The 20608-nt window shown below is 51.3% G+C and overlaps 1 protein-coding gene across 1 annotated transcript; it reads left to right on the forward strand.

The window, feature by feature from the left end:
• Positions 1 to 15697: 15697 nt before the first annotated feature.
• LOC112897538 (lysine histidine transporter 1-like) lies at positions 15698 to 18684 on the forward strand. The gene is made up of 8 exons (XM_025965851.1): positions 15698 to 15996; positions 16223 to 16380; positions 16553 to 16939; positions 17127 to 17520; positions 17625 to 17730; positions 17824 to 17915; positions 18043 to 18111; positions 18220 to 18684. Exons 1-8 carry the CDS (start codon positions 15955 to 15957, stop codon positions 18316 to 18318), a joined length of 1347 nt encoding a protein of 448 aa, XP_025821636.1. The 5' UTR covers positions 15698 to 15954; the 3' UTR covers positions 18319 to 18684.
• The last annotated feature ends 1924 nt before the right edge of the window (positions 18685 to 20608 follow it).

Raw genomic sequence — 20608 nt, forward strand, 5'->3', positions numbered from 1 at the left:
CCCATGCAAATTGGCCACTGATCTTCAGGAGGCCAACGTATCTGGATCCCTCTCCATGTTAGAGAAGGATCTGGACTTGCTGCTCCAGGACGGAAATCCTGAAGCCACCACGTGTCGGGGGGCTTCGGGTTGTTCTGGTCCCGATGATTTGGTGATCACCTCCTTGCCGAAGGGGCGCATTGTGCATTGGAGGCGCATGATGCTCTCCAATTTACTCGAGGCAGAGGGTCGGCTTGTGGCTCACCTCGAGCCATTGCCCTTCCAAGAGGGCAGGCCATTGGCCACCGCGGCGGAGGGGTCAACTGAACTAGTCGACGAAAGTTCTCGTGAGCTTTCCTCTCGCCAGGTGCTAATGGCCGAAGAAGGCGAGGACGGTGGGGACTTTCCCATCGACAACTTTGAAGCAATCTCCGAAGATGAGATCACGGCCAACGCCGGTGACGAGAACGACGCCGATCGTGAGGCGCGGAGGGCAGGGAACAGGGCCCGCACAATCCGGCGGAGGAGGGCTAACGAGCGAAGGCGATCTATGCATCGCGAGCTCGACCCTGAGTTTGCTGCCGTAAGCGAGCGGGGTTTCAGGACTCCGGTGGCCAACATCGCCAGGGTGACAGCCATCCTCGAGCGCAGCCACGATCCGGAGGTACGTCAAGCACTCCTTTACGCGCAGAGGGCTTGGATCCAGCTGGATCAACACAATCCGGTGTCCATCATCCAGGAAGAACGCGTGGACGAGAGTCGAAGTCAGGCTCGCAGTCGAACGGCTAGTGGCCGTCCTCAACACCAGATCAGCAACGACAACGCACGTGGGAGCCAGGCCCCTATCAGGAGGCAACAGCCACCGCAAGGGGGTCATCTGCGACAGGCCAATCGACGACCTCCTCCGGAGGACCTGCGCCAGCACATCAATGAAGGTCGCGACACGTGCACCGTGATCTCCTCCAGGTGCAAGACCCGCGAAGAAGTCGAAACTGAAGGCTCCCCAGCAGTGGCTCCGTTGCTACTCCACGGCCATTGAGGTCGCAGGGGGCTCAAATATCACCAAAGTCGTCTACTTCCCGATGGCTTTGGATCCTGCACCGCTCACTTGGCTGGAGAGCCTCGGCAGCAACTCCATCGACTCCTGGGAACGACTTAAGAAGGTCTTCATCGACAATTTCCAGGGAGCAATTACCCATGCAGGTACTCGACACGATCTTGCCCAGTACAAGCAAGAACGTAACGAGCTTCTATGGTCCTACACGCGTTGCTTCTTCGACGTCCGCGCCACCATCGCGAACATCTCGGAGGACGACATCATCGATTGCTTCTACAACGGCATCACCGACCCGGGCATATACAGGGATTTCGGGCGGAACATGCCGAAAACTGTTGTAGGCCTTCGTGATATGATGCACGATTGGTCCGAGCAGGAGGAGAAGATGCGAGAGCGGTTCCCGCGGCGTCAAGACAGCAATCTGCGGCGCCCAAACGACAACCGCAGCGACAAGGGCCAGCGGGACTTTTCGGGGCCACCCCGGAAATGAAAGCCAGATGAAGTCATCGCGGCTATCGATCATCCCTCGCGGGGCAAGAAGTCGACGATGCAGGAGGAGTTTGAGAAGCTCCTGCAAAAGAAGTGCCCATGGCATCCGGGCGCCGGCCATGCTGCCATCGACTGCTATCACCTTCGGAGGACGTTCAGCAACTCCGGTGGCGGAAGGAAGAACAAGAAGCCTGCTGACAAAGAACCCGAGGATGATGATCAAGAGGATCACGGGCGCAACCCGAAGTTTCAAGACGCGTCAAAGGTTGTCAACGTCATCTTTGGGGGAGACGAGGATTTTTGTTCCAGGCGGGATCAGAAGCTGCTCCTCCGAGAGATTTTGTCCATCGAGCCGGCGGTACCACGACCACTCCGTTGGTCGGAGGTCCCCATCTCGTTCTCTCATGATGACCAGTGGACGAGCTTTTCCGAGCCCGGCAAGTTCCCCTTGGTCCTGGATCCTGTGGTGGCGGAGGTCAAGCTTACCAAGGTCCTCATCGATGGCGGGAGCGGGCTCAATCTCATCTTCGTCAGCACTTTGAAGAAAATGGGCCTGGATTTCAAGGATATGCTGATTCCCAGCAAGTCCCCCTTTTACGGCATCGTCCCAGGTAATGCGGCGCACCCGCTTGGTATGGTGGTCCTCCCAGTCACCTTCGGCACGCGGGAGAATTATCGTACTGAGTTCATCAAATTCGAAGTGGCTACTTTTGACTCTTCTTACCATGCGATACTGGGTCATGCGGCACTTGCCAAGTTCATGGCAGTGCCGCATTATGTCTATCTGCTTCTTAAGATGCCAGGACTCGGTGGAGTGCTCACCCTCCGCGGCGACTTGAAGAAGTCATACGACTGCAATCAGGAGGCGATCCAATACGCTTCGACTACTCGCGTGCAAGATGCTTCGGGAGAAGTACTCGCGGCCACGCAGCAGCTCTCCCAGACCGGGCTGGAGATTCCTTCCAAGAAGGCTAGCAAGTCGAGCATCCAGTCGACTGATGATGTGGCCCTCAAGACGATCCAGCTTCAGGAGGGAGATTCATCTAAGATCGCCGTCATCGGTGCGGGCTTGGGTGACAAATAGAAACTCGCGCTCATCAGCTTTCTTCGGGCTAATCGAGACATATTCGCATGGAAACCAGCGGATATGCCAGGGGTGCCCAGGGAGTTGATCGAGCATGCTTTGAATGTACACCCGAAGGCTACGCCTAAGAAGCAACGCCTGCGGAGGTTTGCCCACGACAAGCGTGAGGCCATTAAACGGGAGATCGCTAAACTTCTCGCGGCTGGATTCATTAAAGAAGTAATCCATCCAGAGTGGGTAGCGAATCCAGTCCTTGTAAAGAAAAAGAACAATGAATGGAGAATGTGTGTCGACTACACTGATCTCAACAAGCATTGCCCAAAAGATCATTTTGGGCTGCCGCGCATTGACCAAGTTGTCGATTCGACGGCTGGTTGTGTCCTTCTTTGTTTTCTTGATTGTTACTCAGGATATCATCAGATCGCGCTCAAGGAGGAGGACCAAATCAAGACTGCTTTCATGACCCCGTACGGGACATACGCCTACAAAACAATGTCCTTCGGGTTGAAAAATGCAGGAGCAACATACCAGCGTGCGATCCAGATGTGTTTCACGGATCAGCTGCACCGGAATATTGAGGCCTATGTGGATGACGTGGTCATCAAGACCAGGGTTTCCGATAACTTGATCGCAGATTTGGAAGAAACATTTAGCAGTCTACGCAGATTTCGGTGGAAACTCAATCCCACCAAGTGCGTCTTTGGAGCACCTTCAGGGAAATTGCTCGGGTTTATCATCAGCAATCAGGGCATTGAAGCCAACCCTGTAAAGATCATGGCCGTCACTGATATGGAGGCTCCGGCCACAATCAAGGATGTGCAAAAGTTAACAGGTTGTATGGCGGCTCTGAACAGGTTCATCTCCCGGCTCGGGGAGAGAGGACTACCTTTTTTCAAGCTCCTGAAACGCCAAGATAAGTTCCAATGGATGGAGGAGGCCGAGCAGGCATTGCAGGATCTAAAACATCATCTTCAGTCACCTCCGATCCTCTCGGCACCATTGCCCGGGGAGGATCTACTACTTTACATCGCGGCGACAACCCATGTTGTCAGCATGCTATTGTAGTCGAGCGAGGCGAGGAAGGCCAGGTGTTTGGAGTGCAGAGGCCTGTCTACTTCATCAGCGAGGTCCTCTCCGAATCCAAGGTACGGTATCCTGCTGTTCAAAAGCTTTTGTATGCAATCTTGATCACATCGAGAAAGCTACGCCATTACTTCGACGAGTACAAGATCACTGTGATCACGGACTTCCCGATGGCGGATATCCTTCATAACCAAGATGCCATGGGGCGCATATCCAAGTGGGCAGTGGAGCTGGGGGCTTTGTCAATAGACTTCAAGCCACGCACTGCAATCAAGTCACAGGCTCTAGTCGACTTCATGGCTGAATGGAGGGAGAATCAAGTCCCAACCCTAGTGGACAAGTCAGAGCACTGGACCATGTATTTTGATGGGTCCCTCAAGCTCGACGGTGGCGGCGCTGGTGTTCTACTTATTTCTCCGCAAGATGAACAGTTGAAATATGTCCTTCAGATCCTGTGGGCGGTATCCAACAATGAAGCCGAGTATGAAGCTTTGCTTCATGGGCTCCGTTTGGCGATATCACTAGGGATCAAGCGACTACTTGTATATGGCGACTCTCTTCTTGTTGTTCAGCAGGTCAACAAGGAATGGGACTGCAACAAGGAGATAATGGACGCTTATGTACAGGAAGTGCGCAAATTGGAAAGCAAATTCTCCGGCCTGGAGGTTCATCATGTATTGCAGGAGCACAATGTTGGCGCGGACACCCTATCCAAACTGGGGTCCACACGTGCCCAGGTCCCATCGGGAGTTTTCATCCAGGAGCTCAAACAGCCATCCATCAAGTCTTCTCCGTAGGTAGCCATCGACGTGGGTCCCCAACCACCCGATCGAGAGGTTATGGTGCTGGTAGAGGACTGGCGAGGGGCTTTTATCGACTTCATTCGAGATCAACAATTACCAGCGGGAATCGACGCCAGGAGCGCAGAAGCAGCACGTATCTTACGAAGAAGCAAGGATTTCATCCTGGTCGACGACAAGCTCTATCGGCGAGGCGCCCGATCAGGAGTTCTCATGAAGTGCGTCACAAAGGAAGATGGTTACGACATAATGCGGGAGATCCACGATGGCGTCTGCGGCAACCATGCGGCTTCAAGAACGCTGGTGGGGAAAGCATACAGAGCCGGTTTCTGGTGGCCCAGCGCAGTGACCGACGCGGAGGATCTCGTGCGCAGGTGCCAAAATTGTCAATTCTTCGGCAAAAAGACGCATGTTCCAGCTCATAGCCTCATCACCATACCGCCATCCTGGCCTTTTGCCTGTTGGAGTCTTGACATGATCGGGCCCTTCACGACGGCACCAGGCGGTTTTACCCATGTTCTAGTGGCTATCGACAAGTTTACTAAGTGGATCGAGTACAAGCCGATAGCCAAGCTCACGCCAGATCGGGTCGTCGACTTCATCGCAAACATTCTGCATCGTTTCGGCTTCCCCAACTCCATCATCACGGACTTAGGGTCAAACTTCACGGCAAACCAGTTCTGGGAGTTCTATGAGAATGCTTGCATCGAAGTTAAATATGTCTCGGTTGCACACCCAAGGGCCAACGGACAAGTCGAAAGGGTGAACGGCTTGATCATTGACGGCCTCAAGAAAAGACTTTATGATGAAAACAGCAAGAAGGGAGGCAAATGGGTGCATGAGCTACCACATGTCGTCTGGGGGCTTCGGACTCAGCCGTCCAAAGCCACAGGCCAAACACCTTTCTTCCTTGTATATGGATCTGAAGCTATTCTACCAGCTGATATCATGTGGAAGTCCCCAAGGGTCAAAATGTATAATGAAGGTAAGGCGGACGAGGCGCGACAGTTAGAGCTCGATTCCGTGGAAGAAGCTCGTTGCACCGCCCTTGTCCAGTCGGCTCGATACTTGCAGGGGATCTGGCGATATCATGATCACAACGTCAGGGAGCGGTCATTCAATGTTGGCGAATTAGTCCTGCGTCGTATTCAGGATGAATCTGGCCTACACAAGCTCAACTCAAGGTGGGAGGGCCCGTTCGTCGTCAAGCAGGTCACAAGGCCAGGGTCTTATCGACTACAATCCCCTGAGGGTCGCGATGTCCCGAACTCCTGGAACGTTCAGAACCTGCGCAAGTTCTACCCTTAAGTCGAGGCCCGGTGATCGCTGAATCCCCAGGGGCCCAGAAGATCTTTTCTCCCCGTGTCAATTTGGAGGCTACGAGCCACATGACTCGGTTTGTACATGCCTTCTTACTTACACGATGGCCAGGGTCACGTGCAAACACATATATATATAAATCGACTTCTTGTCGCGAATGATGCGGGGGCTACGGCCACGATCATCTCCCTTCGACTTCCATTCCTGACGGAACCCTCAGCTCCGGCTAACTCCTCTGCATATCGAGTTCCGCCGTAACCTCGGATGGTCACACGCGACCGCAGTCGCATTTTTTCCAACACAGTCGATCCGCTCGACTAGCTTAACAGCAGTACGCTGGCAAGGCTCGCATAAAGAGCTATCTCGACTACATCCTGAGTGTCTGCACTCAGAACAGTCTTGTTTCTGCCAAAAAGAATGGCAAACCCGCAGCACCGCCCGCACCTGCTCCTAGCAAGCTTGATCCGTCCGTCCGGGTCCTACCTAGCTTACGGAGCACGCTCACAGCAGGAGCGACCTTCGACTACACTCCGAGTCGCCGCACTCGGGGTAGTCCCTTCTTTTTTGCCCTACGCACGGCAACCCCGCGACGATGCTCGCGTTCTTTCCTAACATGTTTAGACCCGCTCGACCGAGTCGTGGCTAATCTGTTGGACAAGTTTTTAGCTCCCCTTCGGGTCGTTGCACCCAGGGAAACGTCTACTACTTGGGCCTTGTAAGCTTGGACCCCAATTCAGCTAAGGCACACATACAAATAGAGATATCGCGTGAAACATTTACATAAGGGAACAATTACTTGTTTTTCATACCCTAATCCTGCAGTACACTGTGTACAATTTGTTCTGCTATAGGTTGGGCTTCTCGCAGGTACTCTTCGAATCGCTCGTCCATGCAGTCTGCCGCCATCCCTTGCGCAAAAATGTCCAGCTGCGTGTTCGGCACGAAGGACTTTACAAACGCAAGGGCATTGCTCACGCATGCGACTGGAGCCTCAGATAAGAACTTGAGCACTTTCTTCGGGGCTTCGAGGAGTCGCTCCAGCAGGGGCCACGGGCCTGCTTCGCCTTCTTCTGGGGGATCCACCATGTCCACCAGCTCCTGGGCGGCCCCCCGGAGGTCCTCCAGCTCCTTGCGCAGCTGCTCGTCCTTCTCGCCTACCTTGGTGCGCTTTCTTCTCTGCCTTGAGCTGCTCCTAGTACTCTGCTTGTTGCTTCTTGAGCTGTTGTTGGAGCTTGGAGTTGGCCTTCTTGAGGTTTTTCAGGTCATTCTTGAGCAGCCAAGTCTCTCGAGTTCTTTCGTGCTTCAGCATGTCCAGTTCTCGCTGCAGATAGCAATTCTTTGTAATTTCCTCGAAGACGCGCCTGTCCAGGGCAGCTAACTCTCGCGCATCACTCACAACCGCGCTGAGTTTCTCTGACTTCTTCTGGGAGTTGGTGATTACATGCTGCGCAAAAGGCGGAGATTGCGTCATAAACAACTCACCAATGTGCACAGCTGGAACATTACCCAAGTATTACCATGGAAAAATTGTATAATTCCTTGAAGGTGCTCTTGAAGGTCTTCAGATTTTCTGCCGTCAGCAGGGGGTCGTCCACCAGGTCGGTGGTGATGACGTTCTTGTACCCCGGCCCGGCCCTCAGCATCTCACGGGGATTCCCCGAGGACCCGACGATATCTCCGGGCGGCGGCTGCTGGACACCTGCAATTATACAATGTAGTCAACACATTGTGCCCAGACCTCGGTAACCAGTCGCGGGAAGATAAGCACGTACCTGTGCCATCGGTAGAAGCGGCATCAAGAGTTATGACTTGTTCTCCGCCACCAGGTCCGGCTCCGTCTTGTCGGAGCTCGGGAGGCGGCAAGTCGGGAAGCACCGCATCTGCCTCAGGGGCCACCTCCGTGGGTACTGGCCCTCCAAGCGCCGAGGGCTCGGAGGCTGCAGCAGTCGGGGCAGGCTCCGCACTGGAGGGATCAGCCTGGGTTGATGGCTCTGGGGCCGCAGTAGCCGTGCCTGGGTCCATCTGAAGTTGTACTGCGCTTGCAGCCCTGATGATATCGAAGACATGGTTATCCAAGTTGGCAAGAGCAATATCTTCAAGCGACCGGAGGAAAACTCACAGTGTCGACTTCTTTTTGGCGGCCTTCTTCACCCGCCAGGCCCGTCGAGGAATATCTGTTGCTGGCCGCGAGGCTTGTTCGGCCGATTGAGGGGGTCCCCGCCACAGCAATAGTCACTGCAGCGATAGCGGATGGGCCTGTTTCCACCCTTTCGGGCTCGGTCCCGGGTGGCAGAGCAGGGAGACTACAAGTGGATACTATCAGTATTCAGCACCATTGATACTTAGCAACTCGCCAAAACAGCAACTCAGTACCTGGAGGACTCGACTTCTTGCGCCTTGCGTTTGCGCACTTGTCATTGGCCCTTTGGCACCAGTGGTAGAGCGCCGGTCAACTCCACGCTCTGGTCGGAGGAGTTGCCCCGACGCGGTTCTCCTTCGGCTCCTTCTCCCGCCTGCGAGTCCACGCATTCGGCGGACTCGCTGCTGCCTTGAGCTGTAGCAAGGCGAGCCTTCTTGGCTGCAGCAGCAGTAGAAGGGAGGAGATGATATGGTCGGGGGAGGTCAGGTTGCGGCGGGTAGCTGCAGTACAGCTCCGTGTGTCCCTGCAGAAAGTTCTTCAGTTAAGTAACGGTGCAATAGCAGGTATCTTCAGCGAAAAGAAGTCGAATACTTACCGGCTTGGGCGGATTTTGTGCGGAGAACAATGTGGGCACGTACGGCACGGCGTCCACGTCTAGCAACACCCGCTGAACTCGTTGTAGCGCGACTTCATCTAGCAACTCCTCTGCGCACATGCGAGAAGGATCAGCAGGGCCTGTGTATTCGAAGCCCAGCAATAGCGCTGCTGGATGGGTTGGACGCGGTGTTTGTAAAATGAGAACATGACGGAGGCGCCGGTCACTCCCTTCTTCTTCTGTGCCTCGATGGTCTCCAGCAGCTCTCTGACTTGAGTCATCTCCATGCCGGAGGGTTCAAGGTTCCATTCCCCCCTCACCACAGGCGGTCTGTTCGACTTTGTTGGAAGATGGGGAGCATGGTTTTCGATGTAAAACCACTGGTTTTTCCACCCAGGAAGGTTTGAGGGGAATCTGTACGAAAGGTATTTTTCGCCGGCCTGCTGTCGCAGTTGGATGCCGGCGCCCCCTATTACAGCAAGTTTCTTCGTGGTAGGCTGGGGTTTGACGCGGAAGAGGAAGCGGAATAGATCCCAGTGGGGTTCGATTCCGAGAAATGCTTCGCAGAAGTGGATGAAAATGGAAATATGGCAAATGGAATTAGGGTTGAGGTGATGGAGCTCAAGCCCGTAATAATAAAGAAGGCCACGAAAGAAGGAACAAGTGGGGAGGGCCAATCCCCGTTCGGCAAAATGGAAGAATGTGATGATTTCGTCGACATTCTCCATGGGGAAAGGTTCACGGTAAGAGGGGCGCCAGTTGACAAGGTTCCTTTCTTGCAGCAACCCCTCGGAAACTAGTTTGTACAGATTGTTGAGGGAGCACTTACTGTGTGTCCACTCCGCGGTTGATGGCTCCGCATCTTTCTTCCTTTCCTCGATCTCTGACTTCTTGGACGCCATCTCCGATGCGCTGGCCACGAGATGCTCGGGGGCTGCGGGGAAAGGGGCGGGGAGGTCGGAGCGGGAGAATCGCCTTGGGGGATGGCGGCGGTGCTTGGCTCGGATTGGGGATTTCGGTGGCTTTTGGTAGAATGCAGATTGAAAGCATGGTTTTTTCCTACCGTTATCGCGGGGTTAAATAACTAGCGGGGTGGGGAAAAGTTACTGTTCTGAAGTTCAGGAATCACTTCCGAGAATATTCCGAATCTGAGGGGTCGTTTGATGGATTATTTGGATTGGATATTCGCTTAATCATTTTTTTTTCAGGGTTTGATTCGCCCGAAAAAAGCGATTTTTCAAATTAATAATCTAATACCCATCATTTGTACCATCGTTTTGGTAATTTTGCAAGTTGTCATTTTTAGCCTGCATGTCACAGTTGTTGGATCCTTATCTCCAAATTTTGTGGGATTTGGATTCAAGGCTCGGGGGCTGCGGGATACGTGGCATCGACTACTTATTTTTCAAATCTTTTGAAGGATAAGTAGGGTTACAGACAAATGGGACCCTCAGCCTGATTCTCCGATTCAACCTAAGGCTCGGGGGCTACTCCATATGGAGTGCGATTTTTAAATCGCACACCATAACAAAAATTCGGGGCATGAGCACCTCATAGCTTCGATGCAGCCAAGCAAGTACTCGAAGAAGGACTTCAAGACGAAGCTTCGGAAGAAGTCGAAGACTGCTTCGAAAATACTCGATAAGCCTGCAGTACTCAGCTACGAAGAGCTCGGGGGCTTGTCAGACCCGGGGCCACCGGGCTGGGCGCATTACGTAGTCTAAGAGATTAAGCCCGTCTTATCTCTTATTCATTTTGTTTATCTCTTGTTTATCCCGTTTAAATAGGAGATAGAGCTAACCAACACGGAGAAGGATCTACTCGAGATATGTTCTAGTTTGATCCCTCGATGGAGGTTGGTTAGCATCTTTGTAACTATGACCTCTTGGATATATAAGGGAGGTCAGGGACCCCCCTAAAAATAGAAGATTATTAGGTCATTCTACACCAAAGGGAATACAAACCATCATACAGGATGTAGGGTGTTACGCTCCGTGCGGCCCGAACCTGTCTAAAAGTCTTGTGTTCCTTGCACCTTCGAGTTCCTGATCTCGGCGTCTCCTCACCCAAAACTTACCACCTTGGGTATATCCCTCGATGGGCAGCCGGTTAAACACCGACAGGGGCGGCAGTGGAGCTCGGGTCTCGGGGTGTTGTGCGGAAGAGTTGAAGCGGAGAATAGAATGGTCACGAGCTGCAGAAGCTCAGGAGCACGAGATTAGAGGTCCGGAGGGGGTGCTCGGCCCGTGCCACGGCGGCGGCGAGCTGTCGGCCGGGCGGCGTTCGGGTCGGCGTGGTGCGCGCGGGAAAGGGCCAGCAGGGGAGGGCGAGGGCGGCGGCTGGCGTCCAAGCGACGCATGGGAGGGTGGCAGTAGGAGGTGGAGCGGCAGCGGCCTGCATAGCAGCAGCGGGGAGGTGCTCTGCACCGGCGGCAGTGAGGAGCAGGGGAGCAGAGGGGTGCCAGAGGAAGAAGAAAGGAGGGGGGGTCCGAAGGGTCTTTGTGGAAATATCAAAAATCTCAGGGACCCTACTGTAAAGTAAAATTTCCTGCTAATTCAAAACCCTAATAAGGAAATGACCAAAGTAGAAGTTGCAGAGTTTTTAAAACCCTACAACTTTGCTTTAGGGTTCAAGTTCAAAAACCTAAAGTACATAACTTTAATTTTAAGTTTTGAATAAAAGTTGTATTTAAGTAAATTTTGTCCTTACTGAGGTAGATTTCCTGTAGTTGTGGACATAATTGCAAGTTTTCATGCAATATCATGATGACTTGAATTCTTACATTTTGATCCTAAGTTAACTTTAAAAGTTACTTTTATACTTCAATAATTTTGCATAAAAGGATCCATACTTTTGCATTATTCACATCTAGATCCCTATTTTCACACAAACACCCAAATTTCATAGAATTTAACATATCTATTACAATTTCTTTCCTATTATGATACAAATTTGACACCTAGAGTGTCACATTCTTCCTATGTTTTTGATTCTACCTCCCATTCTTACCCAATTAACACTAAAGGGCCTATATTTTACAGAATTACAATAATACCCTTTTTCCTTTGTACTTAAATTTGACACACATACACAATAGCAAGCATACACACTTCACACAAAAATCTAGTGTTTATAATTCTAATTACCTGAATGTCACATTATGAATTGTTAAAAACACAACTGTTGTAATGCAGAATAGAAAATATAAAAAAATATTAAAGATCAAAAGTTATCAATTGCGCTAAAATTAATAAATCAAATGCTGACTATAAAAAGAAAAGACAGACCAGCGTGGGGCAGATCTACCCACCCTATACCTAGAATGTTTTGATCTACCCACCCTATACCTAGAAAATATTTAGCTTAGGGGTGGATCGAGTATGGGCGCTGAGAGGGCTCTAGTCCGATCCCCCATTTACTGCCTAGAAGGTTTTTAGCTCTAAGGCTGATTCCGTGTGGGGGCTGGGGGCTCTAGTCCCCCATCCCCATGCAGTCCATGAAGCCACTCCTACGATTTCTAGCCATGAATGAAGAGGAGGAAGGAGGAAAGGAGAAGGAAGAAGAGAAAGAAGAGGAACAATGATATGAACGGGGGTGCCTGATCTTCCGTCAGGTGAAGGATAACTCGTTTTGGTCGGAATGCGACACACCGATCCGGCTTCAAGTCAACAACTCGAACCCCGCAATCTTAGCACCACAACTTCTCTGGTTATCAACCGTAGTCACAATCCGGTTGACCTCACCGAGAAGGCTAATCCCTGCCTGCGAAACGAAGAACACAAGCAAGAACTCGAAAAGAATGCAGCACTCAAATTGAAGTGACAACTGCAGATGAATGATTAAGCTCGAAAATTGGGGTTCTACAAACCGAAAGACGGCGATTGTTCAAAGATAGATTGATCTAAAGCAAAACCCGAACCCTAATGAGGGCGACGGCTACTGAGATATAGGGAATAGGGGCGTGGCTTCCCCTTGGACGCGCTCCTAATGGGCTCAACGAAGATACACGGCCCAAAGGCCAAATTACGATGTCGCAGCACCGGGACAGATTCTGGACGCCAACTTCCTCGGACAATTCCCAACGACTTAGAATGAGTTTGGGCCTGAAACCAACGCCAATAGAAGCTCCATGAAATTAGCTTTCCGTCCATAAGTGGATTGTTGAATTCGGACTTCGGATGTGGCCTGGGCGTCCAATTTACGTCAGGCTGCTCCTGGACTCCGAGGTGGACTCGAAGTTAAATTGGATTGGGACTCCATGTGGCTTGGCGGCCCTTGCTGTTCCTCCACACCTCCATGCTCCTCTCCATGTGTTCCTTGGACCTCTCTTTGGTTCCTAATCATATTTTAAAAATTAGGTAGCAAACTATTCTCACAATTATTAATAGAAACGCTTAGGAGCGAGCTCACCTCTAAATTTAATTATCGCGCGCGAGCTCTTGTGATTGGATCTTGAATGGTTTGAATGTCCAGCGGAGGAATCTCTTGTATATCCATAGGAGTGATGTCCTCATCAAAGAAGAGGAAAATGAACCCCCTTCCCTCAAATTAACTCTGAATCTACCTCTATTTTAGCTAGGTATGAGCTGATTTAGTACCATCCAACCTTTTTACGAAAAAGGAAAGTCTTTTGCCTCTGTAACCACACACTGCAGCCAAGTTCTTACAGCAATCTTATCTCCAAAGCTGATCACAAATAATAAGTAAAAGTGTACAACAACGAAAGGAAGTAATCAAAAGAAAAATCTTTTATTGTTTCTCCATCCACCGTTGGCGAGGATTCTAAAGCGGTGATCTCTACTTTTGCTTGCCCAATAAACAGTGTCTCTTGATTCCTCAGGCTGCAGTGGGAATCAAAGTCGTAGCCATTATGCTCCCCTAAAAATATCCTGCATAAAAGATGTAACCTATTTATGAAAATAAAGTCATTATGTGAAAAAGAAACAACCAAATAGCATAACCCCTACAAAATTAATAAAATCTATCTTTCTATCTTTCTATCTTATGCAAATTAACTAATATCCAAGCATACGAGATATGACTTTAGGGTTAACCCAATAGCTATATGAACAATACGCCGGTTAATCTTAGCATGTTGACAATAAAAAAGAGGTGCTTAATCATTCATTGCAATCATAGAAATAATAATTTGACTCACAGTGATCTTTTCGACCGAACCTTCGATTTTTCGCGGATACAAAACGAACGAGGAAAGGGACTCGCACAATTTACTAAGATCCGCATGCTCGGCGCGAGGAGCTAGCTGCCGACCTGTCGCGCGTGTACTTGCAATCCAATTCAACTCCATAGGCGCCCCCCATGTGCCGCCGCCCCAAATACAGGACAGCAGCAAGCAAGCGCCCAACCCACGAGGGCCAGTCAAGTCGTCGAGTCGATGATCCCAACAGGTTTCGTCTGTATCCATCCCCAAGTCTTCCTTCCGCGCGCGTCGCCTGGTCCAACAAACCAACCGTCGCTGTCGACCTCTTCCTGCTAGCTCATCAGGAGGCTGCGCTTGCGACGACGTTTCCTCGTCCCCTTCAGCTTGGAAGAAAATCCGGCAAATGGGCCGGACCTCAGTCGACGACCTGCCCGTCGTCGCTTTCACCGGCAGCCAGCCAGCCAAGATGCGCGTGATTGCGGCCGGGAGTCAAACTTGGAATCTTCAGGCGCACATTTTACTCTTTTTTAGTCCAATGAGCAGGGCACGTCTGAACTGCCAGAGTGCAGCGTACAGACTGGGATCGTAAAGTAGCCGCACAGGTGTCTTCTCCTGCTTCCAAATTTTAATTTAGTCGTCGAAGGGATAGTTGGGCGAATCACAAGCACATGTACCATAAGTTTTAAGACAAAAGAAAAAGGATACATATTGCTACAAGCGCCGTCTTGACCTAGGGTTTGGAGTTAGATTATTCCCTCTGTTTTTTTTTTATGGAAAGGAGTTGGATAACTCAGTATTCCATGGCGTGTATGTCGGAGAACGAAGCCGCAGCCCCAACCAATTAACAAACCTGAAGTTTCACTGAAACCCCTCTCTTGATAGAAGTATGGTGGCGGTGGATACTCCGAGCATGACGTCCACGTAGGTGGTCTCCATCCCTAGCCTCCTCCTCTCCCCTACTCCGCCGTCTGAATCTAAGCTTCTAGCTGCTTCGGTCAAGAGCTAGGCCAGTGAGATGAACGACGATGATAGCGGTTGTGATCATAAGGAGCAGCGGCATGGAAGACTGCTTGCTTCACGGTGGCCGCCGCTCAGACATGATGTCGCTACAAGTTTGAGATTTCTATTTTTTTGCGAAATAGGTAGAGATGCAGATAATTATATACACGCACGCACACTCATTCATATAAATACGAGCTCGAGATTTCATGGACCAAACTTCAGATTTTTTCTCGGAAACAAAATCAGCGGAGGAAAGGTACTCCCACTCCCCAATGCAATTTCATCCATTGACACCCGCGTGCTCTCGACGAATCTGCTGCCGACCACATGTCGTCGCGCGTGTACTACTCAACTTGGGTAGCCCATCCAGGTGCCGGTCCAACCACAAGAGTACAAGACAAACGGCGAGAGGAGAGGAGAGTCAAGTCGTGAGATGATCCCAGCCCATCAGAGTTTCACCTATCTTAGCGCCCGCCCGGTCGATTCGTCAAACCCGGCCAGTCCACATACGTCGCTGTCACCCGGCATGATCCACGACTGAGCGCAGTTGAGGAGTCAAACTTGGGCTCTCGATCGATCGATGCGCATGCTAGTTTGCTGACTTTTATGATCGAATCCCTGAAGAGGGCACGCACGCATGGCGCGACTTGCTTGTCAGAGTACAGCGACCCTGGCAGATCGACCCAACCTGCGACGACCGAACGAGGTCAGGTCACTCATCGAATCATAGATGGACACACGCGTACGTGTGAGCTCATCAAACCGCGGGACGTACTCGATCTGAAGGGGTAGTAGATTTAATCCTGTTTCCAGTTCCGCGGCGTGTACCTCAGAGCTGCTCGAGTAAACTAACTGCCCGCCGATTCATCTGTTAATTAATTAAACAAGAAGTGAGAGAGAGAGAGAGAGAGAGAGAGAGAGAGAGAAAAGAAACGAACTCCCCGAGCTCCGGGAAGATATTAGTCGCGGATATCACCGTGGCCATCGGGGATTGGACGGAGATCGGGGACGCTCTGGCCGGGTCGTCGTCCCGCATCGTCCGGGCTGTAGATTCACACAGCAACAGCTCTCGTCCATCTGCGCTCAATAAAGAAGAGACGAGCCTTACCTGCCTCCCGCCGGCTCTTCTTTCTCTTCATATTGCCCCGGCCCCTAGTCCCATCTCCCTCCGTCGTCTCTGCAGTGACCCTCTCCATTTGATCTCCATTGCTCAAGGCTACCTACCTCTGGGCCATCCATCAGCCATGGGGACCCAAGCGCCCGCGAGCTATCCTCCTCCTGCCAAGGTACGTGCAGAATTCCACCCCCCCCCCCCTCCCTCCCTCCCTCCCTCTCCCTCTCCCTCTCCCTCTCTCTCTCATAGTTTATGGATTACGATTCCAAGAACCTTTGGATCTCGTTTCTGGGTCAAAAGGAGGTGTTCAGACTCTGCACCTTGCCATCTATCCTTGCTCTTGATTCAACGGGCGTCAGGGCTAATTAATAACAACCGATTGCCAAAACCGGCCGCAGGATGACAGCAAGACCGCGGAGGAGAAGAAGCTCGAGGAGTGGCTCCCCATCAACGGCTCCAGGAACGCCAAGTGGTGGTACTCCGCCTTCCACAATGTCACCGCCATGGTCGGCGCCGGCGTCCTCGGCCTCCCCTACGCCATGTCCGAGCTCGGATGGTAACTCTCACGTCCACAATATAATCCTTCTTCTCCACCAAGGCGGCCGCCATGCCACACTGATCGATGATTCAGTCAACTCCCTTACAGTATTTCGATCTCCTGAATATAATTCTGTTCAGTTTATTTGTTTTGACCAACCACGTCACGACGACTCGACTCGAATTCGCAGGGGCCCTGGCATCGTGGTGATGGTCCTGTCGTGGGTCATCACGCTGTACACGCTGTGGCAGATGGTGGAGATGCACGAGATGGTGCCTGGGAAGCGGTTCGACCGCTACCACGAGCTCGGCCAGCACGTCTTCGGCGAGAAGCTGGGCCTCTGGATTGTCGTGCCGCAGCAGCTCGTCGTCGAGGTCAGCCTCAACATCATCTACATGGTCACCGGCGGCCAGTCCCTCAAGAAGTTCCACGACGTCATCTGCGACGGAAGGTGCAAGGACATCAAGCTCTCCTACTTCATCATGATCTTCGCCTCCGTCCACTTCGTCCTCTCCCAGCTCCCCAACTTCAACTCCATCTCCGGCGTCTCCCTCGCCGCCGCAGTCATGTCAATCAGGTAAAAATTAGCCTACTATATATACCCAGCTACTGTAGCATATCCGGCAAATATCCGAAAACAGAATATATAGCTTATTATTAGCTTTCGATGATCATTGACATGAACTGAACACTACTTGTGCAAGTTACTTGACTATATGTAGCTCTGATGATATGATCATTGACATGAACACTACTTGTGCTAGTTACTCGACAATCGCGTGGGGAGCATCCTTGGACAAGGGGAGGGAGGCGAACGTGGACTACGACCTGCGCGCGACCACGACGCCGGGGAAGGTGTTCGGCGTCTTGGGGGGTCTAGGCGACGTGGCGTTCGCGTACTCGGGGCACAACGTGGTGCTGGAGATCCAGGCTACCATGCCGTCCACGCCGGAGAAGCCATCGAAGCATGCCATGTGGAAGGGCGCGCTCGTCGCCTACATCATCGTCGCACTGTGTTACTTCCCTGTCACGTTCGTTGGGTACTGGGCCTTCGGCAACAGTGTCGACGACAACATCCTCATCACACTTTCCAAGCCCAAGTGGCTCATTGCCGCCGCCAACATGATGGTCGTCATCCATGTCATCGGCAGTTACCAGGTACATGCGTGTTTTCAATTTTCATATATATCACGCTTGTACATGAAACTCAGTAACTGCATAGTGTATCATCTCTGAACTACTGAATCTCATTGTCAGCACAGGTTTACGCAATGCCGGTGTTCGACATGATGGAGTCGTTTCTGGTGAAAAAGCTGCGGTTCGCTCCAAGCCTAAGACTCCGTCTCATGTCCCGCACTTTCTATGTTGGTAATGCCTCTATCTGAACTCTGAAGCTGTACTTAACAAAGGGGAGCGCCTGACACTGTAACAAACAAGACTGATTACTTGCAACCTGTGCAGCGTTCACAATGTTCATCGGCATCAGCTTCCCCTTCTTTGGTGGATTGCTCAGTTTCTTCGGCGGATTAGCCTTCGCACCAACAACTTATTTTGTAAGCTTTTCCTCAGATCCATAATTGGCTAATTTTCTTTCCCGCAACAATGCAACATCATTGAGATGTAAAATCAGGTCTAGAGTTGTAACCAGAGACCTGACCAAAATTTACTTGTCTCTTCCAGCTTCCATGCATCATGTGGCTCGCAGTCTACAAGCCCAAAAGGTTCAGCCTCTCGTGGTTAACGAACTGGGTAGGAACAAATGCCTTTTTCAGACCTGAAGCTTCAGTTTTGGCTTCAGCAGAATGCCTCTGTTAAGATTGACCTCTGATTTTTCTGTCTGACCCCCATGTTCTTCAGATCTGCATTATCATTGGAGTGCTGCTGCTGGTGTTTGCTCCGATCGGAGGGCTCCGGCAGATCATTATGACAGCCAAGACATACAAATTCTACCAGTAATTATGATTAACTGGGGATGTATGCATGACAAGCTGCAGAAGGCCAGAACACTCTTTTCCATTATCTGAAATAAGTAAATATAGTCAAGCAACTTCATCAGCCATGGTATCAAATCAAAATTTGATCCAGCTGATGATGGACCAAGGTAGCAGTTCTGTTAGTTAGGCTTAAACCAGGGGTTCGTTCTCGAGTTAGTCAAAGACATGTATGCGGCATTTGCCTATTTTTAAAGGGTGGATTATTGGCTTTTGTGTGCACGTGGGAGAGTAAAGGCTATAGTGGTTTGTATTTCTTTCATCCACAGCTTACTGTATCCTCAAGTTGGGAAATTGAAAGAGAGGCCCATGGTATGATTTATGATGTTTTCGGTCGCTTGCCTATTTATTATTGTGCTGCTTCAGTACAGGCTTTCGTTCTTTCCAGACAACACGATCCATCGCGAAACTACACAAGGAATTTTGTATTCTGCTCTTCTTTTTTGGCGCAATAGTCTGATGTTTTTCTAGTGATGGTGATGATGATGATGAAGTACTAACATAAATGGTCAAAGTCATTTTTATATTATCAATATTTATGAGTTTTAAACTTGGTCAAAATCAAACATTTTTATCTTTAACCAGTAATATCTCTAAAAATAATTACCTTTAAATAAAAAAAGTTATTGGTTTCATTATGAATAGCTAATATCATTTTTATGTTGTCAATCTTTATGATTTTTTTACCATAAAGAGTTAAATTTTAAAAGGTTTGACTTGGAGAAATCTAAAAGTAGCTTAATTCTAGGATGGAGATAACCGGATGAATGAGGATTGTGATTAATTCAAAGAAGAAGAAGAAGAAGAAATAAAAAAGGGTCAGAATCAACTGCACTGATCAAAGTGTCTTATCCTTATTTTTCTACAACCAATCACCAACAGAAAATAATGACAACAAACCCGGCCCCTTAGGGGTGCAACCCAACAAAGGCCCATAACTGAATTAATCCTGGTTACTCATGAAGCCCAATTCGTGGCCCAGTTTGATTTTGTTTTCCAATTTTTTTTCCCTCCTCTTATATTTTCCCTCTCTCCGTAATGATGTTGATTGAACCATTATTTTATATTCATGATTTTGAACCTCTCAATATTTTGAGTACTTGATTCAATATTTTCTAGACACTATATTAACATTTCCATGTAAAAATGTTGTACAGTAGGTCAGTAACCCTAATATTCTATCACAATTCACAAATCTGTTCCACTCCTCCGTTTCTAAGCAACCCCAGGGGCATCTATCTAATCTCCACAGCCAGCCTTGTCTTCGATCTCCTTGCTCTTCTTGCACTCCAAGTAGTACGCCGTGACGGCCACCGTCGAGACCATCCTCACGGCGCGGTGCAGCACGCACGCGACGCCACCGTCCACCACGAACGCCACGTCGTCGCTTCCCACCTCCCCGCCGCGCGGCAGGAACCACCCCACGGCGAGGAGCAGAGCGCGCGCCACGGCTCCCGGGCCGCCGACCCCTGCCGCCGCCTGGTGCTCCGCCACCGACGCGACGACGGCCACGGCGCAGACCACGTCGAGGTAGAGGTAGAAGACGCCGCCGAGGAGCTCGGGCATCGCGCTGGGCAGGACCAACCACCCCGGGTACGACGGGCGGTGCGAGAGGAAGGCCGCCGGCCCGCCGGCAGCGCCAGGAGGCAGACGCCGGCGCGGCAGGCCGCCTTGAGGACGGAGCCGGACACGAACGTCGCGGCGGCGCCCACGAGGGCGCCCCTCACGTCGCGGAGGAACGACCGGAACGTGTGGCGCTCGGCGCCGGAGCACGCCGCGACGGCGGCGGAGACGGTGGCGACCTTGACCACGAGCGAGGCGGCCAGGTAGAGGGCGAGGTACGCGGCGCCGGCGAGCAGATCGAGCCCACGCGGCGGCCGCGTGGATGTCGTCTCGTATGACGGCGGAGTAAGCGCCGCCGCAGTTGAGCGCTTTGACGAGGGGCGCCACGGCGAGGAGCTTAAAGAGGAGGAGCGCCACGCCGAGGACGGCGTTCACGGCGAAGATCTGCAAGAACGGCCGCCATCTGCGCGCCGGGAGCACGACTCCCTGCTTCAGGAAGGTGAAGGTGCCTGGAGCAGCTGGTCTTGCGGTGGCGGCCGGCATGGCTGCCAGGATTTCGAGGTGAACTCTCGGGAGATGTGTCGCGTTGCGCCGATCGAGATGCTGCTGGAATTTGTAGCCCTATATATCGTCTCCAATCGTGTTTCTTCACCGACATGGATTCCGATGCAGTCCTACACTCCTGTAGGACG

The sequence above is a fragment of the Panicum hallii genome, chromosome 6 (genome assembly GCF_002211085.1).
Source record: "Panicum hallii strain FIL2 chromosome 6, PHallii_v3.1, whole genome shotgun sequence".
NCBI classification, from domain to species: Eukaryota; Viridiplantae; Streptophyta; class Magnoliopsida; order Poales; family Poaceae; genus Panicum; species Panicum hallii.